This window comes from Arthrobotrys flagrans, assembly GCF_004000055.1.
Source record: "Arthrobotrys flagrans strain CBS H-5679 chromosome Unknown unitig_1, whole genome shotgun sequence".
Lineage (NCBI taxonomy): Eukaryota > Fungi > Ascomycota > Orbiliomycetes > Orbiliales > Orbiliaceae > Arthrobotrys > Arthrobotrys flagrans.
In genome coordinates, this window is record NW_027137556.1 from 2,131,389 (window position 1) to 2,148,334 (window position 16,946).

Sequence of the window (16,946 nt, forward strand, 5' to 3'; positions counted from 1 at the left end):
GCTCAAGCCCCTCACTGATAAATCGAACTGGCAAATATGTTCACTAACACCCAACATTCCAACTAGCCCTCCTATTCAACATTTACTATTTAACATTTTCTAAATTTCTTTGCCATGTTTCGATTCTGGCGGCGTAAATGGCCCCCTTTCCGATTTACTTTTACCATACAAAGAAGCATTTCACTATAGCCCAATACAAGTCTGCAGCCACAAAATGGATCCCGCCTACTCCTGAAATTTCTATGAAAGCTATTGCCCCACTTTACACGGCTTCGCCTGTTTCTGAAGCGTATGAATACCTCATCAGAATACTCTCTTTGGCAGTCCCAAACCCAGAATAACGGAATCCCAAGCCGTCAAGTTTAGACAAGACAATGGGGATACGGCCCATATATATCTTGGCGAAGAACCGATCCTCGTGTCTGCAGCCGGAACTGGGGTCCATCATTATGATATGACATGATCTGTGGCCAGGGTGCTGGCTCGGGATTTCGTTTGTTTCGTTTCATTAAGTGGTACTCGGCTCGACAGAAGAGAGGTCTAGATTCCAACACTGTCAATGCGTCGTGGTTTAGCCTAAGCTTCACAGATTTAGTAGACCACTCCTATTTCCTATGTAGGACGGATCAATCATGTTATCATGTCAATTTATCAACGCCACCGCAAGGGTATGCAGTAAGTGTGGCAGTTTTCTAGATGGCTCAATGAGTTCGAATTGCCGCAATTCCGTCGTTTTTATCGTCAAGTGTTGGAACTGGTGCTAATTCAACGCCGACAGAACCCTTTTTCAGGCACATCTAAACTATCGTAAATCCATATAGGCGGCATAAGAAGGACCCTGCATCTTAGTCCGGCTATGTTTAGATGGGTTTAGCATGTCAAATCCATTTTGCCTCCTCCACGTTTTCGCATAAACTCTGAATGGTGTGCACCATGGACCACGCTAATATATTTATATTACCCAGCATCTTCCATACTCCGTTAATCCGTCAGACATGAGGCCCTTGCTGAACTAAGATCAGCCATATCCCCCCAAGCACAAGGAAGTCGAGTGCATAAAAAAGGCATAAGATCGCATATATAAGTACAGCGGAAAAATACAGGGAAAAGGAATCGCGGAAAGATAACATCGCTTTTTTGCCAACAAAGGGCCAGAACAAGAAAAATATACTCAAATATATATCCACACCGCTAAAGATTGCTTCCTCAAACGCTTGTGTTAACAAATGAAGAAATTTTATGATACAGCGCTGTATCCAAAAAGTTATAATTAGGATCAAAGGCACAGAATGGATGCTGTGTAAGCAAAGTTTCTGCAGTCGGTCGTTCCGAAGGTTCGCTAAAAAAAAAAAAAAAAACCATCATTAGTCCTCGTGGGCTCGTGGTAACGGTCATTGATCAATGTTTTGATTGCGTGGACTTACGTAGTGTGACAATCCGCCATGAAGGCGATGGCCTCGGGGGACACGTGCTGAGAGACATCGTCGGGAACTGGGGGAGCTTTCTTCTCAGAGCCGATCTTGAAGATCGCACCGATAGTCTCTTCGTTTTCCCAAGGTCGTCGGCCAGCAAACATTTCCAGCACGACGCAACCGACAGACCAGATGTCAACCTTAGCACTGTACCCCTGGCCTTTCTTCGGGTTGACAACTTCTGGAGCCATCCAAAAGACAGAACCTTGCATATTGTTTGAAGCGTCATTACCGTAAATATCTTCGGTCTTCTTACTGATACCGAAGTCGGAGATCTTGCATGTACCATCGAGATCGAGGAGGATATTATCACCCTTCAAATCTCGGTGCAAGATACCTTCTCTGTGAAGATATGCCAGTCCGTCAAGCATTTGTCTTGTCAAATCTCTGACGACTGATTCTTCGAATTTTCCATGTTTCTTGAGACAACTCCCAACCGACCCACCGGGAATATACTCCAAGAAAATACTGATGGAGAGCTCTTTACGCTCACAACCAAGATACTGCACGATATTCGCGTGATCGAGATCTTTCATGGTCTCGATCTCTTGGTTGAGTGCGTTGATGAGTGCTTTGCGCGAATCGTTTGGTGTAACCTCGACCTGTTTGACGGCTAAGAACTCACCAGTCGTAGCGTTCATACCCAAGTAGACCTTGCCGTAAGTTCCTTGGCCAATAAGTTGACCCTTGAACCATTTGAAGGTGGCTGTAGACACATTAGCTCCATTTAGCCTGAATGTAGCAAACGATTTCACCTACCTTGTCTCTTAATGCCGCTTCTATTGTCTAGCGAAGCAGTTGCAGCTGCAATAGATGCAATCTTCTTCGCATGCGCACCGGCTTGAAGCTCTACGAGCTTGGCGCCGAACATCTTGGTACTCTTTCTCCTCATGACTGTACTGTTGCGGACATTCCTACCCGTCTGAGTCCCTATGACACTTGGTATTTTTCGCTTCATGTCATGTGCTTCCCTGAAGGTCTCACGAATGGATTTCATCCTACCCAGGCCCTGTTTTCCTAGGGACTTTTCCGCATTTCTACTGAGAATCTCAGATGCAGTGACCATCTGTGGTTGCTGTTCTCTCGCCCTACGATTTAGGGCATTCATAGTGGTAGAATGACTGGAGGTACTAGGAAGTGGTGATGCAGGAGGCGAGTTGCTCTCTTCTGCTATAGCGTCGGTCACCACGGCGGTTTCTTCTATTATAGGTTCGTCCAAGTTAATATCCGGGAAGAAGGCGTCGAGATGGTGGACGAGTGTCTCCGCAGGTGGACGTGAAGCCCAGACGTTAGTATCATCCGCATTGAAGGAATCCGGTCGAGGGTATCGATTCTTAATTGGTGATGGTGATATATTAACGTTATCGTCGCCTTGTTCGTACTCCGGGAAGGGTGATGATAAAGATCCTCGTCCATCGGTTCCAGGGGTTGCAGAACTTTGAATTGGCGAAATGAAAGAATCCTTGGATCCGAATACAACGGTTTTGCGAATAGCATTTACGTCGTCGTCGTCGCTGGCCTTGGGTTTCTCCGGGCTTTTCTTTCCACGTCCAGGAATAGGGATTTGGAAGAAGTCGTCACTGTCGTCTCCAGAGTCGTCTCCATTTTGTGAGGCTTCTCCTTTTGTTGAGTCGGCTTTTTCCACGGGGCTCTCAGAAGAATCCTTCTGTTCTCTTGTTAGTGGTTTTTGGAAGAGTCCATCGTCCGAGTCGTCGTCAGAGTCATCTTTTCCAGGTTTTGTTGGGGTCTGTGTAAATTTAATTTCGAGATCGTGGAAATCACCAGCGTTGAAGGGCAGGGGTGGCGGGTTTTCGGCTCCAGGACTTATTGCGGGTGAGACACCTCCACAGTACATCGAATCAGGCCGCAAGAACGAAGTAGTATTGCCATCTATAGCCTCGGGTGATGCTTCTTGTGAATAGTCAGGAATCTTGAACAGCATATTTCCTTTCCCCCATGTGAAACCTGGACTGCTTGGGCTCCCACCTTTACCTGGGCTTCCGCCGCCAACATTGTCAAAATTGACCGTCGCCATAGCTCTTCCTGATGTCAACGTCAGTGGCGGAAGCGAGGTAGGGGTGGACTTGCTACTGGAAGCATCAGATCCCTGCGTGCCTTTTCTGGTCACACTAGGCTTGACGCTTCCCATAGTCATTCCAAAGCCAGCACCTTGAAGCCCCGCACTAGCCAATGAAGCCGCAATTCCGCTCGCTGACATCGCATCCACTTGAAGACCTTGTCTCCTTCCTTTCTCCAACATCTCTTGATTCGCCGCTACGCTTCCTCTGCCTTGATTCATACTTCTCTTCCTAGATGGCTTACTCTTATCAACTATTGGCTTTCTATACGACAACGACGGCAATCCCCGTTGAGTATTGGACTCAACGCTGGGAGGCGGCGGAGGCTTCCGGAGAGGCTTCCAGCTATCCCGATTCTCCGGCTTGACATCATGGTCGAAATGCCTCTTATCCTCAAACGGTGAAGTTCGAGGATGGTCAAAGTCAACAACATGACTACTAACTTTAGAGAAGCTTGGAGTGTTAGTATCAAGATCAATGCTTTGATTCCTTCTCCGAATTTTCACCGCCTTCTGGGATTCAATTGTCATTGTCCTCTGCTTATGCAGCTCATTGAATGTCATAGTCGCAGCATTTTGAGAGGTTACTTTGCGAGGTATACTTGTAGGTTCCGCCGGCATAGACAATGGCACTGGTGCCATGGACGTCTTTTCAGACACCGGGGAATCTGGATATGGTAATGTCGACTCCCCTCCCGGTGAAGGATGAATAGGGAGGTCTATCGAAGTGGCCTTCGAATGGGAAGGAGTCTTCTTACCAAATCCATTGCCTACATTTATTGGACTCCTCGATCGTATATCATCCAATGCTGTGTCTATCGACTCTGCGTTGAGGCGAGCGCTAATCGGTTCCGTTATGTTTATCTTCGGCCCCGTGGAAGCCGCTCTTTGCGGATCACTGGATTCCTCGGGCCACAACGTTCTGCCTCTTTCCAACGCAGTCAGCGTGTCTTCATCGTGTTGTTTGCGTGATGGCGATGGCGGTACAGGCGACTGGCTTCGAGCGCGAACAATCGGTGTCTGCAAATTTGATCCACTGACACTAGTGTTAATTCCAAGACCCATGATCTTGCCCCCCGGTGGAGGGGCAGGTTCTTGGACATAGAATTTGACACCCGCAAGGTTATCGCCGTGCCGTCGGCTTAGCATAAGCATTTGATCCGTCAACGGTGCCTCTTGATCGATCGTTAGAAAAAAAGTCTCACTCCGATCATCTGAGAATTTATCACTTTACCATGTTCGGTCTGTCCCACCTCAGTCAAGTAGATCTTGGTTGATTCCCAGTCGTCAATCCCAACGATATGACATATCAGTTTCCTAACAGTATCCGCATCTGTGGCATGAGTTAAATCCAAGAGATTGAACTGCTTGCCGTTAGTTGTAACAAAAAACAATAGCGTTTTAGCCGAAGGCCCAGGGTTGAGTAACCCTCTTCCTCGAAATTTCGCATCGTATTCCGACATAATCGAGGTAGCAGAAGACGGTCTGTCCAAAGACGAGTCGCTTCTGTTATGGCTATTTATATAAGGCATACTTGGAGGCTGCATTCCAAATTGATTCGGACTAGTTGGCGATTCGTCGAATTCATCCTTTTGTTTTTTGCCCCATGATCGACCTATTCTACCAAGTATTGCCTTTCCACGATCTTTAACTGATTCCTTCCCGATATCCGGGGAGTCGTGCCCAAAGCTAGGTCTTCCCTTCGGTCGATTCTTGGTCAATATACTATCGCTGACTAATCGCGATCCTTCTGGCCTCGAATGCGTTGAATCCGTAGAATTCGAATAACCATGCCGTGGAACTAATGTGGCATGGATGGGAGATGGAGATGACTGAGGTGACCCAGGTATAGAAGGTTTACTATTAGGTTGGAGGGCAGGCGCATTCGGCAGTGGCAACGACACATCAGAGTTACTTGGCGAATGCCGTCTTCCACCAAAGTCTAAAGAAGATAGTGCTGACTTGGTGATATTCGTCCTTGGGGGCTGTGTCACAGAACGCATTTGCTCAGCCCAGTCACTACCAGGTGGAATCGCGCTGTTTCTATTTTGGCGCTTTATAAGGCTTAGCGGCGCCAGAGTTGGTGATTTATCAGGCGCTGACGAAGATCCAGTAACGGGCGATTCGTCTATCGCGGGTGCCAGGGAGCGCACAAGTTTCTTAAGCCTTCGCGCCTCATAGCGTTCCCGATCTTGTTTTGCTGATTGGCCATATAGAGACTGCACTTCAGGTAAGATTGAGTTGTAGAGAAGATTATAGCCATTAACTTGGCCTATAAGCAAAAACTCTTTGCCAAAAATGTCCAGATTCCGAAACGCATCTTGCCATTCTTTTGTAAAATGGTGGTCGCCCAGAAAAGTTGTCACTTTTTCGATTGTCCATGATGCAATATCTTCCGTAGACAGCGGCGCAGATGAGGATGGGGTTTCGCTCCTTACAGGTAGGACATGCGGATGCCGTGTTAGAGAAGGAGTGTGAAGAGTAAGAGGCGTCATGGCTTCGTCTATTTCTGGCTTCGAGAACACTGATGATGCCTCGGAGGGTTCTGAATCAGTCCTATGAAATGCTTCTCTAACTAGCTGTGATGGCTGAAGGGGTTGATTACTCTGCAGAGGAGGGGCCGGATGTGATGGTGGCGGTGGGATATGCGGGATCGGGGCATGTGCATAGTTAATTTGAGACGGCGGTTGCGCTGTGAGAGGTGACCCGGGAAGTTGATAGGGCATTCCATGTGGGTGATAAGTGTTTTGGAACGTAGTCTGAATCGTAGGTCGGTTTTCCCATTCTCTTGCATGCGTTTTCCCCCAAGTCGATTGCCAAGTATTTTCGTTTTTAGGGGGAGGTGGTGGGATACCAAATGGAAGGTTTGGATTTGAGCCGTTTGGTTGAAGGGGTCGTGAAACTGCACCATTTAAGTTAGCGAAGCCGAACCTGACTACCATTTCCATAAACGTACCATCGGGATTCGAGTGCAACGGTGTCGAAACATGGCGAGGCTGCTGCATAGGTAAAGGGTTAAGTCCCGGGGGGTTTTGAGGCCGTGGAGGAGGGTTTCTCGAAAGTGCGCTCGATGAGAAAAGCGCCACTGGCGTCATGTTACCGAGATTCCCTAGATTGGACGAAGGTATCTCGGTATTTGTCGCTGCTCTCGGTCGTCCAGATGGGCCTACAATCGGACTTGATGCATACGACGCAGGCTGTGAAGGGTCATATTGAGGTATAAGTAAGGTACCCGGGGCTGCCGCCGTATAGGCAGGCGGGACATTCTGGAATGCGGCATTTGCCATCTGTGTATCTATTCGAGGATAACCCCCAGGCGTGCTTGGGACGGCTGGATGAGAAGTATGGGGTCGTGGCTGGTCCATTTTATTGATCGCCGCTTGAGGCCTTTGATCCAGATATATGAAGACCACAGGTTCCGCGATTCCAAGGAGTGTCCGAAGTTTATGTAATGCGCCCGTATACTTTGAATGCTCAAATTAACACTGTAATCTGCCGACGCCAAGTCAGCACGGCCTCATAGTTCGTCCGTTGGTGAGTCCAGAGGATACTGACATAGACGGTCAAGGTATCATGATATTCTAGGGGCGACTTATAAAAACAACTCGGAGGGGTTTCGCATTCGTTGAAGCAGCCTCAAAAGGCCGTGCTGAAGGACAGCGAGAGATTCTGCAGAATTCGAGGTCACGATACAGGAAGTTAAGCGAAAGCACAGGCCGTTGCCTCCTCGTGAGAACAATGCATGAAAGTAAAGTTGTGATATCCAGTACGTATTGTTATCGATGTAGTTTCCAAAGTACGAGGTCCAACCAGTCCAGTCCGGGTAAAGGCAGAAACGAAAACGATAAGGCCAAAGGCCGATTTTAGTTGATGCTATGAAAATATCGGATGAGGATGAAGGGTCCTCGAAAGCTGAAGCCGGGGGAAAAACTTAGACTGTCGAAATCGTCTGTCAAGCGGAAAACTCAAATCAAAAGCATGGAGGCAAAACTACAAGCTCAGAGACAAGAATCCAATCCAGCTGCTTCTTGGCTTTTGAGGTTTCTGGCAAGATGGGGTTTACCCCTTAGGTAAGTAAGTTAGAGAACGAAATTCGAAAGGTCGAGCGATCGAGAGGACAAAAAGATGGTTCGGCGCGTAGGTCGCATGGACAACCCTTCCAGGGCAGGGGCTGGCTAGATAAGTCCGGAAAGTAATTGGTACTTTTCGGCACACACTGGTGCTAACATTTGACGGGCACTGAAAAGGCCGTCCGTTGGTGGTATCGAGTATCTGCCGACTCAGGCCTGCATTTTGCGGGGCACTTTCGAGTGAGGAATCCTCTGGACATGTCTTCAGGTGCAGAGAGTATTTCATGGGATATCGTTTACAGGGCTCCGCCACCTCGCAATTCAATTGCGCATTCCTTGCGACGGGTCCTGAACCGCAGACTTGGCAGCCACATGCATGCGGGCGGCAGGCATGAGCCTCTGTTGTGAACTAATTTGTTTGATGCTTGGCGGGGTGCAATATTCTTTGTTTTGACCTCTTCCGCACACGTAGAGTGTCCGGTTCAATACCTTACACGCAAGAGAATCGAATCTCGGTGTCAGCAATCGTCAAGGCGGGTGACAGGTTGGGGAGGCCCCTCAGATATTTTGTCCGGCGATCGTATAGATCTTTCTCAATATAATATTACATGTTGGCCCGGCCGCGTTGCATGTTGGATTGAAGTTGTTTGATGAGGCTAAATCGTATTTCATCACAATCGTGATATTGATGCTGGGATCAATTAGCCATTGTTGCATAGCTCTGTGCATAGCCGCCCACCTCTCCCGCTTCCTATATATAGTTTTCGCTGCTGAATACCAACATAAGTCTTTCTGACCGCACATAATAATAAGATGACCTTCCTATATTTCGGGGTAGACATCTATATGTCTACTTCCTAAACTCCGAATATTATGCATAATCTAGTATACTGTCGTCGATCAAGCTCGCGAGCTCAAGCGCTCTGGAAAAGCGAAGCTGATAGTAAGCCGCCCGGCTTGGAAGCCCCGCATGTATCCTAATATAGGTTTATATAATCTTTTAATAAGATAGCCTCGAGGTCTTATAACAGATATCAACCTTGCACGTCTTTGGGTATTTCTTGCTATAGTACCATCACGCCTATCGTCAAAATGGAATTACTTTACCATATTCCTTCAGATTCGCAAAACGCAGAAGCGTTTCTTATAAATTAATATTTCTAGACGATCGATCTTTCTAGCGGGAACAAAAAAGGAGACATATGAGTAGAATCTCATGACAAATATGACCAAATACAAAATCAATCATTCCGTCCGTTGATTTAGAATTTGTATGGGAAGAATGAACAAAAAGCGGTCTTGTATCCAGACCCACACATGAACTGAAGTTGAGGAGCCTGGCGCGGAGGCACTGGCTTCTTACTTTGAGTTGGGATTTTTGGATGCGGTAAATCGGCCAAAAGGCTTTGAAGGTATATCTCAAAAGTGTATCTCGAGATCGATATCTCATAGTTAGACGTTTCTTTGTTTTCGCTTTGGGATCCTTATATTAACTCTAGGAATGGTCTCGCTATGGACCATGTGGTACGTTTGCGTTAGGCGTCGGCCGACTGCAGACAAACTATCAAACAGCAACACATCGATGGCTACAACACTCCACAACAGATGTTCTGGTGTCAACGCAAGACGGGTCACCGAGACTAGCTCGAGTGGAGTCTCGAACCCACCTTCTACTAAACCGTCTCTGGACATTACGATGTCGTGGTCCGGATAACTTGGCGCCATGGCATCCACTGATCCGGATCCGTCGCCGGAACTTCAGTCCACCATCGGCATTACTTCTACTTTTTACGCATACTCTTACTTCGATAGCAAGTACAGAGCGTTATATCTGTAGATTCTTTCCAACTCGAGCCCTTTTCACAGAACTTCACGGTATTCAAAGAATCAATTGGTACATTTTTGAGAAGTTCAAAGTTACCTAGTGGCAAAAACTTGGAGTAAATTGACCGTTCAACTGATGCACAGTGAAGACACCACACGGGCCCACAATGTGAACATATGATGGTGATGGAGATGCAATGCATCCTAGGATAGCTATTGCAACGTTGATTGGCGCACACAGGGAGGGTCCTACAGTCCTTCGGGTAGCGCAAATCCGGGGTTCTTTCTCCGTCGACGCTTTACGGCACCGTATTACGATATATTCAAAATATATCAAGCGATCACGAGATCAAAGAGTGCCTAATTATCGCATAAACCCGTATGACTAAATCGAGTGCCTTCAAAACGTACCCTCGCGTAAATATGCAATTTTTAGTATTAATGTGAATTGGTTAGCCGAATTAAACAGGACCATGAAATGTCTCGCGTTATAAGAATAGTTAGGCGAACACGCATTGTCTCGTGTGGTAAACTAAACTCATGGCGCAAAAACACACGAGACTACGTTGGTCTGTAACAAAAACCCGAAATAATTGACTAAAGATTGAACCCGACAAAACATTGGCTCCCAGCTGCTAGAAGCTACAATCGATGGCGCCGCCTAGTCACAAAACCAGAACAAGCTTAGCTAACTATCGATAACGGCTTAAAGTTTTATCGGCACGTCGCAATTTGTCTCTGATAAGTGTCGATAGAGCTCACTTCCTGCAGCCAAGGGTCTCCGTGAACATCGGGTGAATTCCAATGTGTCTTCTGTCGTCTCGATGAACGTATTGGTGATTCCGCACGTGTTCACATATATGGGTCCTGAGGAATCTTAACGCTCTCTGGAATTTTAAAATTTTTATCATGAACAGCAAAAAAACCCAACGAGACGTTAAACTTCCCGCTCCTAAAAAAACAATTTGACCAGCCAGATGCACAGGCCCACACCCCGTATCGAATAAGGTCACCCTTCTAGTTACCACAGCATTTTTATTGACTGTGGTTAAATGTCGTGACGAACCCAAGCTTCTCGTTTCGGTAAGATAGAACCGAACTTCGGTTACCAATGCGGGAGGCCCCAGAGCGGCAAACCCGCACCTCACCTGCACATCCACGACTATTCGTGCGGGATATGGCTGGTCAGGCACAGCACTGCAGCACAGGTTAATCGGCACCTTCTCTTTGGGAGGGACCCTTGTCTCTCGTCTTAAACGTGCGTGAAAGCTTAAAATCGTGATGTATATTAAGGCGCCTTAATTCTCGGGAACCCAAAACCCTTTTTTTTTTCACTATCTTCGCAGGCTTTTTTATAAGCTACTTAAATACCTATTCCCTGCGCTGAGTTAGGCCAGAAATTTTCTTTTTTTTTTTTTTTTTTTCGACCACCGGAAAACTTCTGAGTCTCCCAACATGTCTTTCGCAGACGAGAAGAAATCCGATGTTTACGGCAACGAAGCTGTAGAGGCGTCCGATGATGTCTCAGACATCATTGAGTACTCCGAAGCAGAGCAGAAAAAAATCATACACCGTATCGATAGACGTTTAGTCATCATCACCGGTGTGATTTACTGCGTTTCCCTCATCGACAGAAGTAACATCGGTAGCGCAGCTGTTGCAGGGTAAGGCAGAATGGGTCCCGCTCAACCAAAACGGCTTTTTCCTAACTTGTCTCTCGACATAATATAGAATGCCAAATGATTTGGGCATGAACACGCAAAATAACGCATACGTAAGTTGAATCTTTATTTCTCGATAATAATCAGTTCGTTCCTCCATTCTCAAATGTATATTCGCCAAAGCTGAACCGAAAATTTCCGTGTTGTACTGTTGCAATTTCGAGACCCCCGTTTGTTGGTTTGAGGTGACACAAACAGCTAACAGCCGATGACCTGCACATCTTAGTCGATCGCTACTTTGATGTTCTTCGTTTCGTATATATTCTTCGAAACACCCGGAGTCGTAGGATGTCGAAAATTCGGTCCACGTGTATTCTTGCCAGTTATCTGTCTGCTATGGGGAGCCTGCGTCACCTGTATGGGTCTCGTTAAAACATGGCAGCAATTGTTGGGAATGAGATTGATTCTCGGTGCTTTGGAGGTACGTATTATTTTATCGAAGCCTGCGAAAGGGGAAATTTCGTAGGGCTGGTGGTTAACCGGATTACCAGGCTGGCTACTTCCCTGGAGCTTCGTATCTGCTAAGTACTTGGTATAATCGATGTACGTTCGTTTGGATCCCATTCAAACAGAAGCGATATTCTAATTCGATGGTATTGGGGATATAGATGAATTGGGCAGGCGTTTTGCAGCTTTCTATGTCATCGGCTCCATTGCCAATGCGTTCACTGTGAGTTTTATATCATATATAAGACACAAGCGATATGTGGGGTTGGTACTAATTGAGCACCTCCTATAGGGAATTTTGGCTTATGGATTAATGCAAATGAGCGGAGTTGGCGGTCTAGCCGGATGGGTAGGTGGTTTTTTATGAAAAAAAAAAAAAAAAAGTCCTTCGTCGAGGAGGGGTCAGTAGCTAACAAAAATACCACATGAAGAGATGGATCTTTATCATCGAAGGTCTCCTAACCTGCGTGATCGCGGTATTCGGCTACGTCTTCATCCCACCATTCCCTGATGACCCGAACGCCCACAAGACCTGGGGATTCCTTAACCGTTCCGAAGTCAATTATGTTATCCGAAAAGTCGAGGCCGATCGAGGTGATACCCAATTGGAGCCATTTACCCTTGGCCGATTCTTCCAAGGTGGAAGGGATTGGAAATGTTATGCTTTTGGCATGATGATTTGCATGTGCACGATTCCTGCTTATGCACTTGCCTTCTTCATGCCATTGATTCTTAATCAAGGTGAGTTTGACTTCATTTTCGATGGCCTCGGAAGGGTTTATATGCTGACTGAAGTGTTTCTGAAGGAATGGGATTCACTGTTGCCAAGGCCCAGCTTATGACTGCTCCTCCGTACATCATCCAAGCCGTCTACCAATTTGTCTTCGGTTACGTCAGCGATAACTACAGAGCTCGAGGCCCTTTCATCATCTTCAACTGTGTTCTCGAAACCATCGGACTCGCCGTTATGGGTAAGTTTGGGCGTTTTCCTTTCGCAGTTTGTATATTTATTCCAATATTCTACGAAATTTCTTACCAACTATCGCTTAGGTTGGGCTCCAAACGTTGGCGCTAGATATTTCGGTATCGTCATGACCTGCTGCGGAATGGCTGCGAACCTTCCACTGGTCTTTACCTACCAATCCAACAACGTTCGTGGTCAATGGAAGAGAGCTTTCTCGTCTACCATCATGGTTAGTATGGCGGCCGTCGGTGGTATTATTGGTAGTTTGGTTTTCCGGTATGTTTTCCCATCGTGACAATAACATTGCAAATCGAAAGCACTCGATACTAATATGTATGCATGATATCTATAGCGCGCAAGATGCTCCTCACTACAGGCCCGGGTTGTACACCTGTTTCACCGGCGCCATTTTGACTCTCCTTCTTACTTTTTTCTTTATTGTTTACTTCAAGTGGGTTAATAAGAAGGCGGATCGCGGGGAGATGATTTTGGAAGGATCGGTGTCATTTAGATATACCATCTAGACGGTTTATATATATACATCTCGCTACGGTTTAATGGTTGTGGGAGTTAGGTTGCAATATGAAGATGGATTCGAGTATATATATTCGTACCTATTACTTAGATATTTGCCTTTCATTATTTATGGGTATACGGTTATTAATTTCAAAACCGAATGTGTCCGTTGACTTGTAAGGTTAAAGGATAAACTTTGAGGGTTGTGGTATTTTATGGTGAAGCAACACGGTAAAAGAATATACCACCTCGACTCTAATTCTCATTCCGAGTATCAAGATCCGGCCAAAACCCTTCCTCCAACCAAACCACCTGTCTCCAAGTCGCCTCACACCTCCTCCACAGCTCACTCCCCATCCCCACCCCATCCTCCTCCACAATCCCATTGACCAGTCCCTCCAACGTATCCACGAACCCCTTGAATTCCTCTGACGTCCAATTCGGGATAAAAACCCTCGCCATGACATCTCCCTTCCCTTCCCGTCCACCGGTAAAAGTATCAACGGACTTCTTCGCAAACCCCCAAGCGTCAAAATAACACCGCTCGGTAGCCCACAAAACCACCATCCCCTCCAACAGACTAGCCTTCCCGCTCCCCGCACCCGCAAACATATCCATATATGCCCTCGTAATCGGCATCACCTCCACCTCACCTTCCTCCTTCCACCCGAACTCTTCGATGAGTATTTTGTCAAACAAGGCTAGTTCGGATTTTATATTATTAAGCGAGAAGATCAGGGTATCTGTTATTTTCCAGGAGAGGGTGGAGAGGCGGTTGGAAGTTGTGGGGATTGTGAGTTTGGAGAGGAGGGAGCCGATGAAGGCGATGTAGGTTAGGGCGTAGTGACGGTCTTGGAGGAGCCATCGGAGGAGGAGGGGGGTGGGGAGGGTGTTGGTTGCTGCGGCGGTGAGGAAGGGGTGCTCCGTGGCGGATTTGTAGGCAGTCGGGGTGAGGGTTAGGAGGTGGGTTGTTAGAGTGGTACCCGAAGTCATAGTTTGAAAGTATTAAGTCGCTAACCGTACACGAGAAAAGGTGTCTTTAATATGTGGGGGGTTTGAAGTTTGGTCCGTAATTCTATCACCTGGGTAGGGTGGGTATTCGGCCTATATATTCTACAGTTTCAATTGAGAATTCAGAGCGGGGAAACTATGGAGGGATTGAAAGATGGCTCGAGCTCTGAGAGGAATGGAATGACGTTACGTTAAACTCAGACCGAAACCATGAGCTCCAGGCCCAACCGTCGTACAGCATGGCAGAAGCGAGGGGCAAGACGTGCCGGTGCCGTGCTCTGCATTAGCGCCACAGACAGGTACCAAAGTACCTTAGCTAGCGTTGATGAAATCAACACTCGTCCGAGAGAATCATACTTAAATCTAGAAGCTGAGAGTCCACAAAATAAACCAAATTGAATATGTTCCGTCCCTTATCGTACTTAAGCCACCCCCCCGTTCCCGTGAAAATACATATGCAAGAGATGTAAAAGCAACCGAATATTTCCCATTCCATTAAAAATACGTTCCATTGTCAATTACACCGCGACTACTGAAAAAATTCGAAAAGGACAACAACACCAATGAAAGACCGAGGGAATGCAATTTGGAGCCAAGTTAAATGAGTTTGTTGTACAAAGAAGTCATATCCTTTTATCATGCGAGTATACGAGCATCTTATTTGGCCTTGGCCAAACCGGCTCTGTTGTTGCCCAAGTCGTAAATGGAGTAGTATTTGCGCAAGAAAGCGTCTCCGAGGATAGCCAATGGTCCTGTTCGCCAAAAACGTCAGCATGACCGGTTCTAAAGTGTTATTCTTTCATCGAGACTTACCGAGACGAGCTGGCATGTCGAGAGGAGTGATGGCGCTGATGCAAGATCCCTGGAGTTGCAAGGTGTAGTCGGTGGCTTCGATGGTGAAGTTGGTACCACCGAGGTTGAAAGTGAGATCCGGAAGATCCGGAACGCTCTCACATGGGACGGTGTATTGGCCGTTCCAGCCCTTCGTGGCGCCGATGGCGGCGTTCCTAACCGTTAAATTAGCATTCCTGCCTACAGCGCTGTTTAGGGGGTTCGAGTTTGGGAACACTTACAGCATCTCAGCGTAGTCGCTTGGGAGGGTGATGAGGGAAGTACCGGTATCGAGAACGGCACCCCAGGAGTCGAGCTCGGAGGTCTGGTCACCGAAAGAGAGGGAATCGAACGGAACCTCCCAGTAGGCCTTCCTGCGGACATCAACCCAGGTGATGTCACCGGTGTAGTGGCTCTTGTCGATACCACCGAAGACGGCCTCGCTTTGATCATCTTCCCTACCGAGGTAGAAGGCAAAGACCGGCTCGTCGACGAGCTTCTGGTTGATCATTTGGTAGAAAGGTGGTGGGATTCTGTTCACAGAGATGGTATCGTATCCCAAACCGAGGATACCGTCGAACTTGCCAAAGGCGAAAGCCAAACCAGGCTCTGGATAGGAATTAGCAGTTTGATCAAGGGGTAAAGGGGTCTGTTAGCCACCACATACCCTTGGTAGCCTCGGCGAAGAGCTGGTTCTTGATGGTGAGGTCACCGATTGTGAGAGTATCTTGCGAGATGAAGCCCTCCATGCTTCCGGATCCGTACTGGATCGAGAACTCGGTGCCGTTGGCCTTGTAGGTCGACGACTCGCTCGAGTCATACTTGGTGTGAAGGAAGCAGGCGATCGAAGAGCATTGTTTCGATGGAACCCACAAGTTGGAGCTGCCGGTGTCAAGGACAACCTTGAAGGTCTGCGGTGGTGTTCCGATAGTAATTTCGGAGTAGTCTAGGAGAGAAAGAGCAATGTAAGTCCAGGGAAGACCAAGGGATGACGTAAGCAAATATGATCTGGGTGTTCACATTGAGCATTCAAGAAATTCTATCGACAGCAAGAGGGTTTGTTAGCAAGCGACACTACCGAAAGATACCCGGCAGACCCGAGAAAGATGGCTTACGTTGACTGGAACGGTGTGGCCGCCGTCGGTGTTAACGTCATTAATGAACGTCTGCTGGTTACCGGCTCGGTTGATGTACTTCTGAGCCAAAGCCTGCACCTGGGTTTGGAAGTTCTGGCCGAGCTACGGGATTTTTCCATGTTAGCAAACGGAAGTCAGGAGTAAAACGGCGGTAGGAGCTTGTATTCTACCATAGTATCCTCGGCGGGGATTTTCTTGAGGGACATCTTGTGGACGCCGGCGGAGGCGAGGCCGGCGAATCCGACAGCGGTCGCGAGTGTGGAAACCCTCATTTCGAAGACAGTCTTGTTATCTCAAATAGCTACTTTTCTATGTCTTCTTCTTTATTCTACGAAGGTCGTACTTCTAAACGGAAATTCAAGAGCGTGGTGACGGTACAGAGCAAGCAAGCAGTAAGTGAAGGGAGGTTGAAGGGAGAAAGGAAGGGAGAAGGGAAACGGAGGCTAGAAATGGCTGGGGGACATTTATGGGGGAAGGCGATCGGAAAACGGGCGGGCATATGGCATGCAGCCTGACACGACTCACTTGCACTTGCACTCTGCTTTCACTCCTTCGCACCGGCGAGCCCAGCCCAGCCCAGCCTAGTATGTTCTGAACCAGCCAGCCAGCACTCAGGCAGGCCAGCCGGCGCTGTCGTCAGCCCGACCCTGCTTTACTAATGATAACCAACTCGCTCACTCATGACCAACCCAGCAACAGGGCCAGGGGCACATACAGGGAGGCGCTTTATCGCCAAAACATAACATCATCATTGCTGCGAAGGGCAACCATATCGGGATGGTCACAGTGATGGCACGCTTGGCACCGCAAGCATCTTGCACGTGAGCCTAGTCTCTTTCCAGCGAACCTCCGGCTGCCTTCGCTTTGCATCATCATG

At 47.5% G+C, this 16,946-nt stretch overlaps 4 protein-coding genes across 5 annotated transcripts; 1 reads left to right on the forward strand and 3 right to left on the reverse strand.

Annotated features, from left to right (window-relative positions):
• Nucleotides 1-1,206: 1,206 nt before the first annotated feature.
• On the reverse strand, nt 1,207-6,914 carry DFL_008643 (uncharacterized protein; the record flags this gene model as incomplete). Of its 2 annotated transcripts, none has more annotated exons than XM_067638403.1 (7): nt 1,207-1,339; nt 1,425-2,178; nt 2,232-3,380; nt 3,459-4,724; nt 4,784-6,073; nt 6,155-6,451; nt 6,506-6,914. In XM_067638403.1, the coding sequence occupies 7 exons, from the start codon at nt 6,912-6,914 to the stop codon at nt 1,207-1,209; spliced, it is 5,298 nt and encodes a 1,765-aa protein (XP_067486294.1). The 2 variants fall into 2 exon arrangements, with proteins under 2 accessions (XP_067486294.1, XP_067486295.1); XM_067638404.1 differs by having other exon boundaries at nt 2,232-3,383.
• Nucleotides 6,915-10,898: 3,984 nt separating this feature from the next.
• Nucleotides 10,899-13,099, forward strand: DFL_008644 (uncharacterized protein; the record flags this gene model as incomplete). Its single annotated transcript, XM_067638405.1, has 10 exons — nt 10,899-11,107; nt 11,175-11,217; nt 11,391-11,585; nt 11,656-11,707; nt 11,773-11,834; nt 11,904-11,960; nt 12,043-12,352; nt 12,418-12,582; nt 12,662-12,851; nt 12,928-13,099. The coding sequence occupies 10 exons, from the start codon at nt 10,899-10,901 to the stop codon at nt 13,097-13,099; spliced, it is 1,455 nt and encodes a 484-aa protein (XP_067486296.1).
• Nucleotides 13,100-13,346: 247 nt separating this feature from the next.
• DFL_008645 (uncharacterized protein) lies at nt 13,347-14,084 on the reverse strand (the record flags this gene model as incomplete). The annotated part of the gene is made up of 1 exon (XM_067638406.1): nt 13,347-14,084. The coding sequence occupies one exon, from the start codon at nt 14,082-14,084 to the stop codon at nt 13,347-13,349; it is 738 nt and encodes a 245-aa protein (XP_067486297.1).
• Nucleotides 14,085-14,759: 675 nt separating this feature from the next.
• DFL_008646 (uncharacterized protein) lies at nt 14,760-16,341 on the reverse strand (the record flags this gene model as incomplete). Its single annotated transcript, XM_067638407.1, has 7 exons — nt 14,760-14,854; nt 14,916-15,109; nt 15,176-15,542; nt 15,601-15,879; nt 15,954-15,972; nt 16,049-16,171; nt 16,240-16,341. 7 exons carry the CDS (start codon nt 16,339-16,341, stop codon nt 14,760-14,762), a joined length of 1,179 nt encoding a protein of 392 aa, XP_067486298.1.
• Between the last annotated feature and the right edge of the window lie 605 nt (nt 16,342-16,946).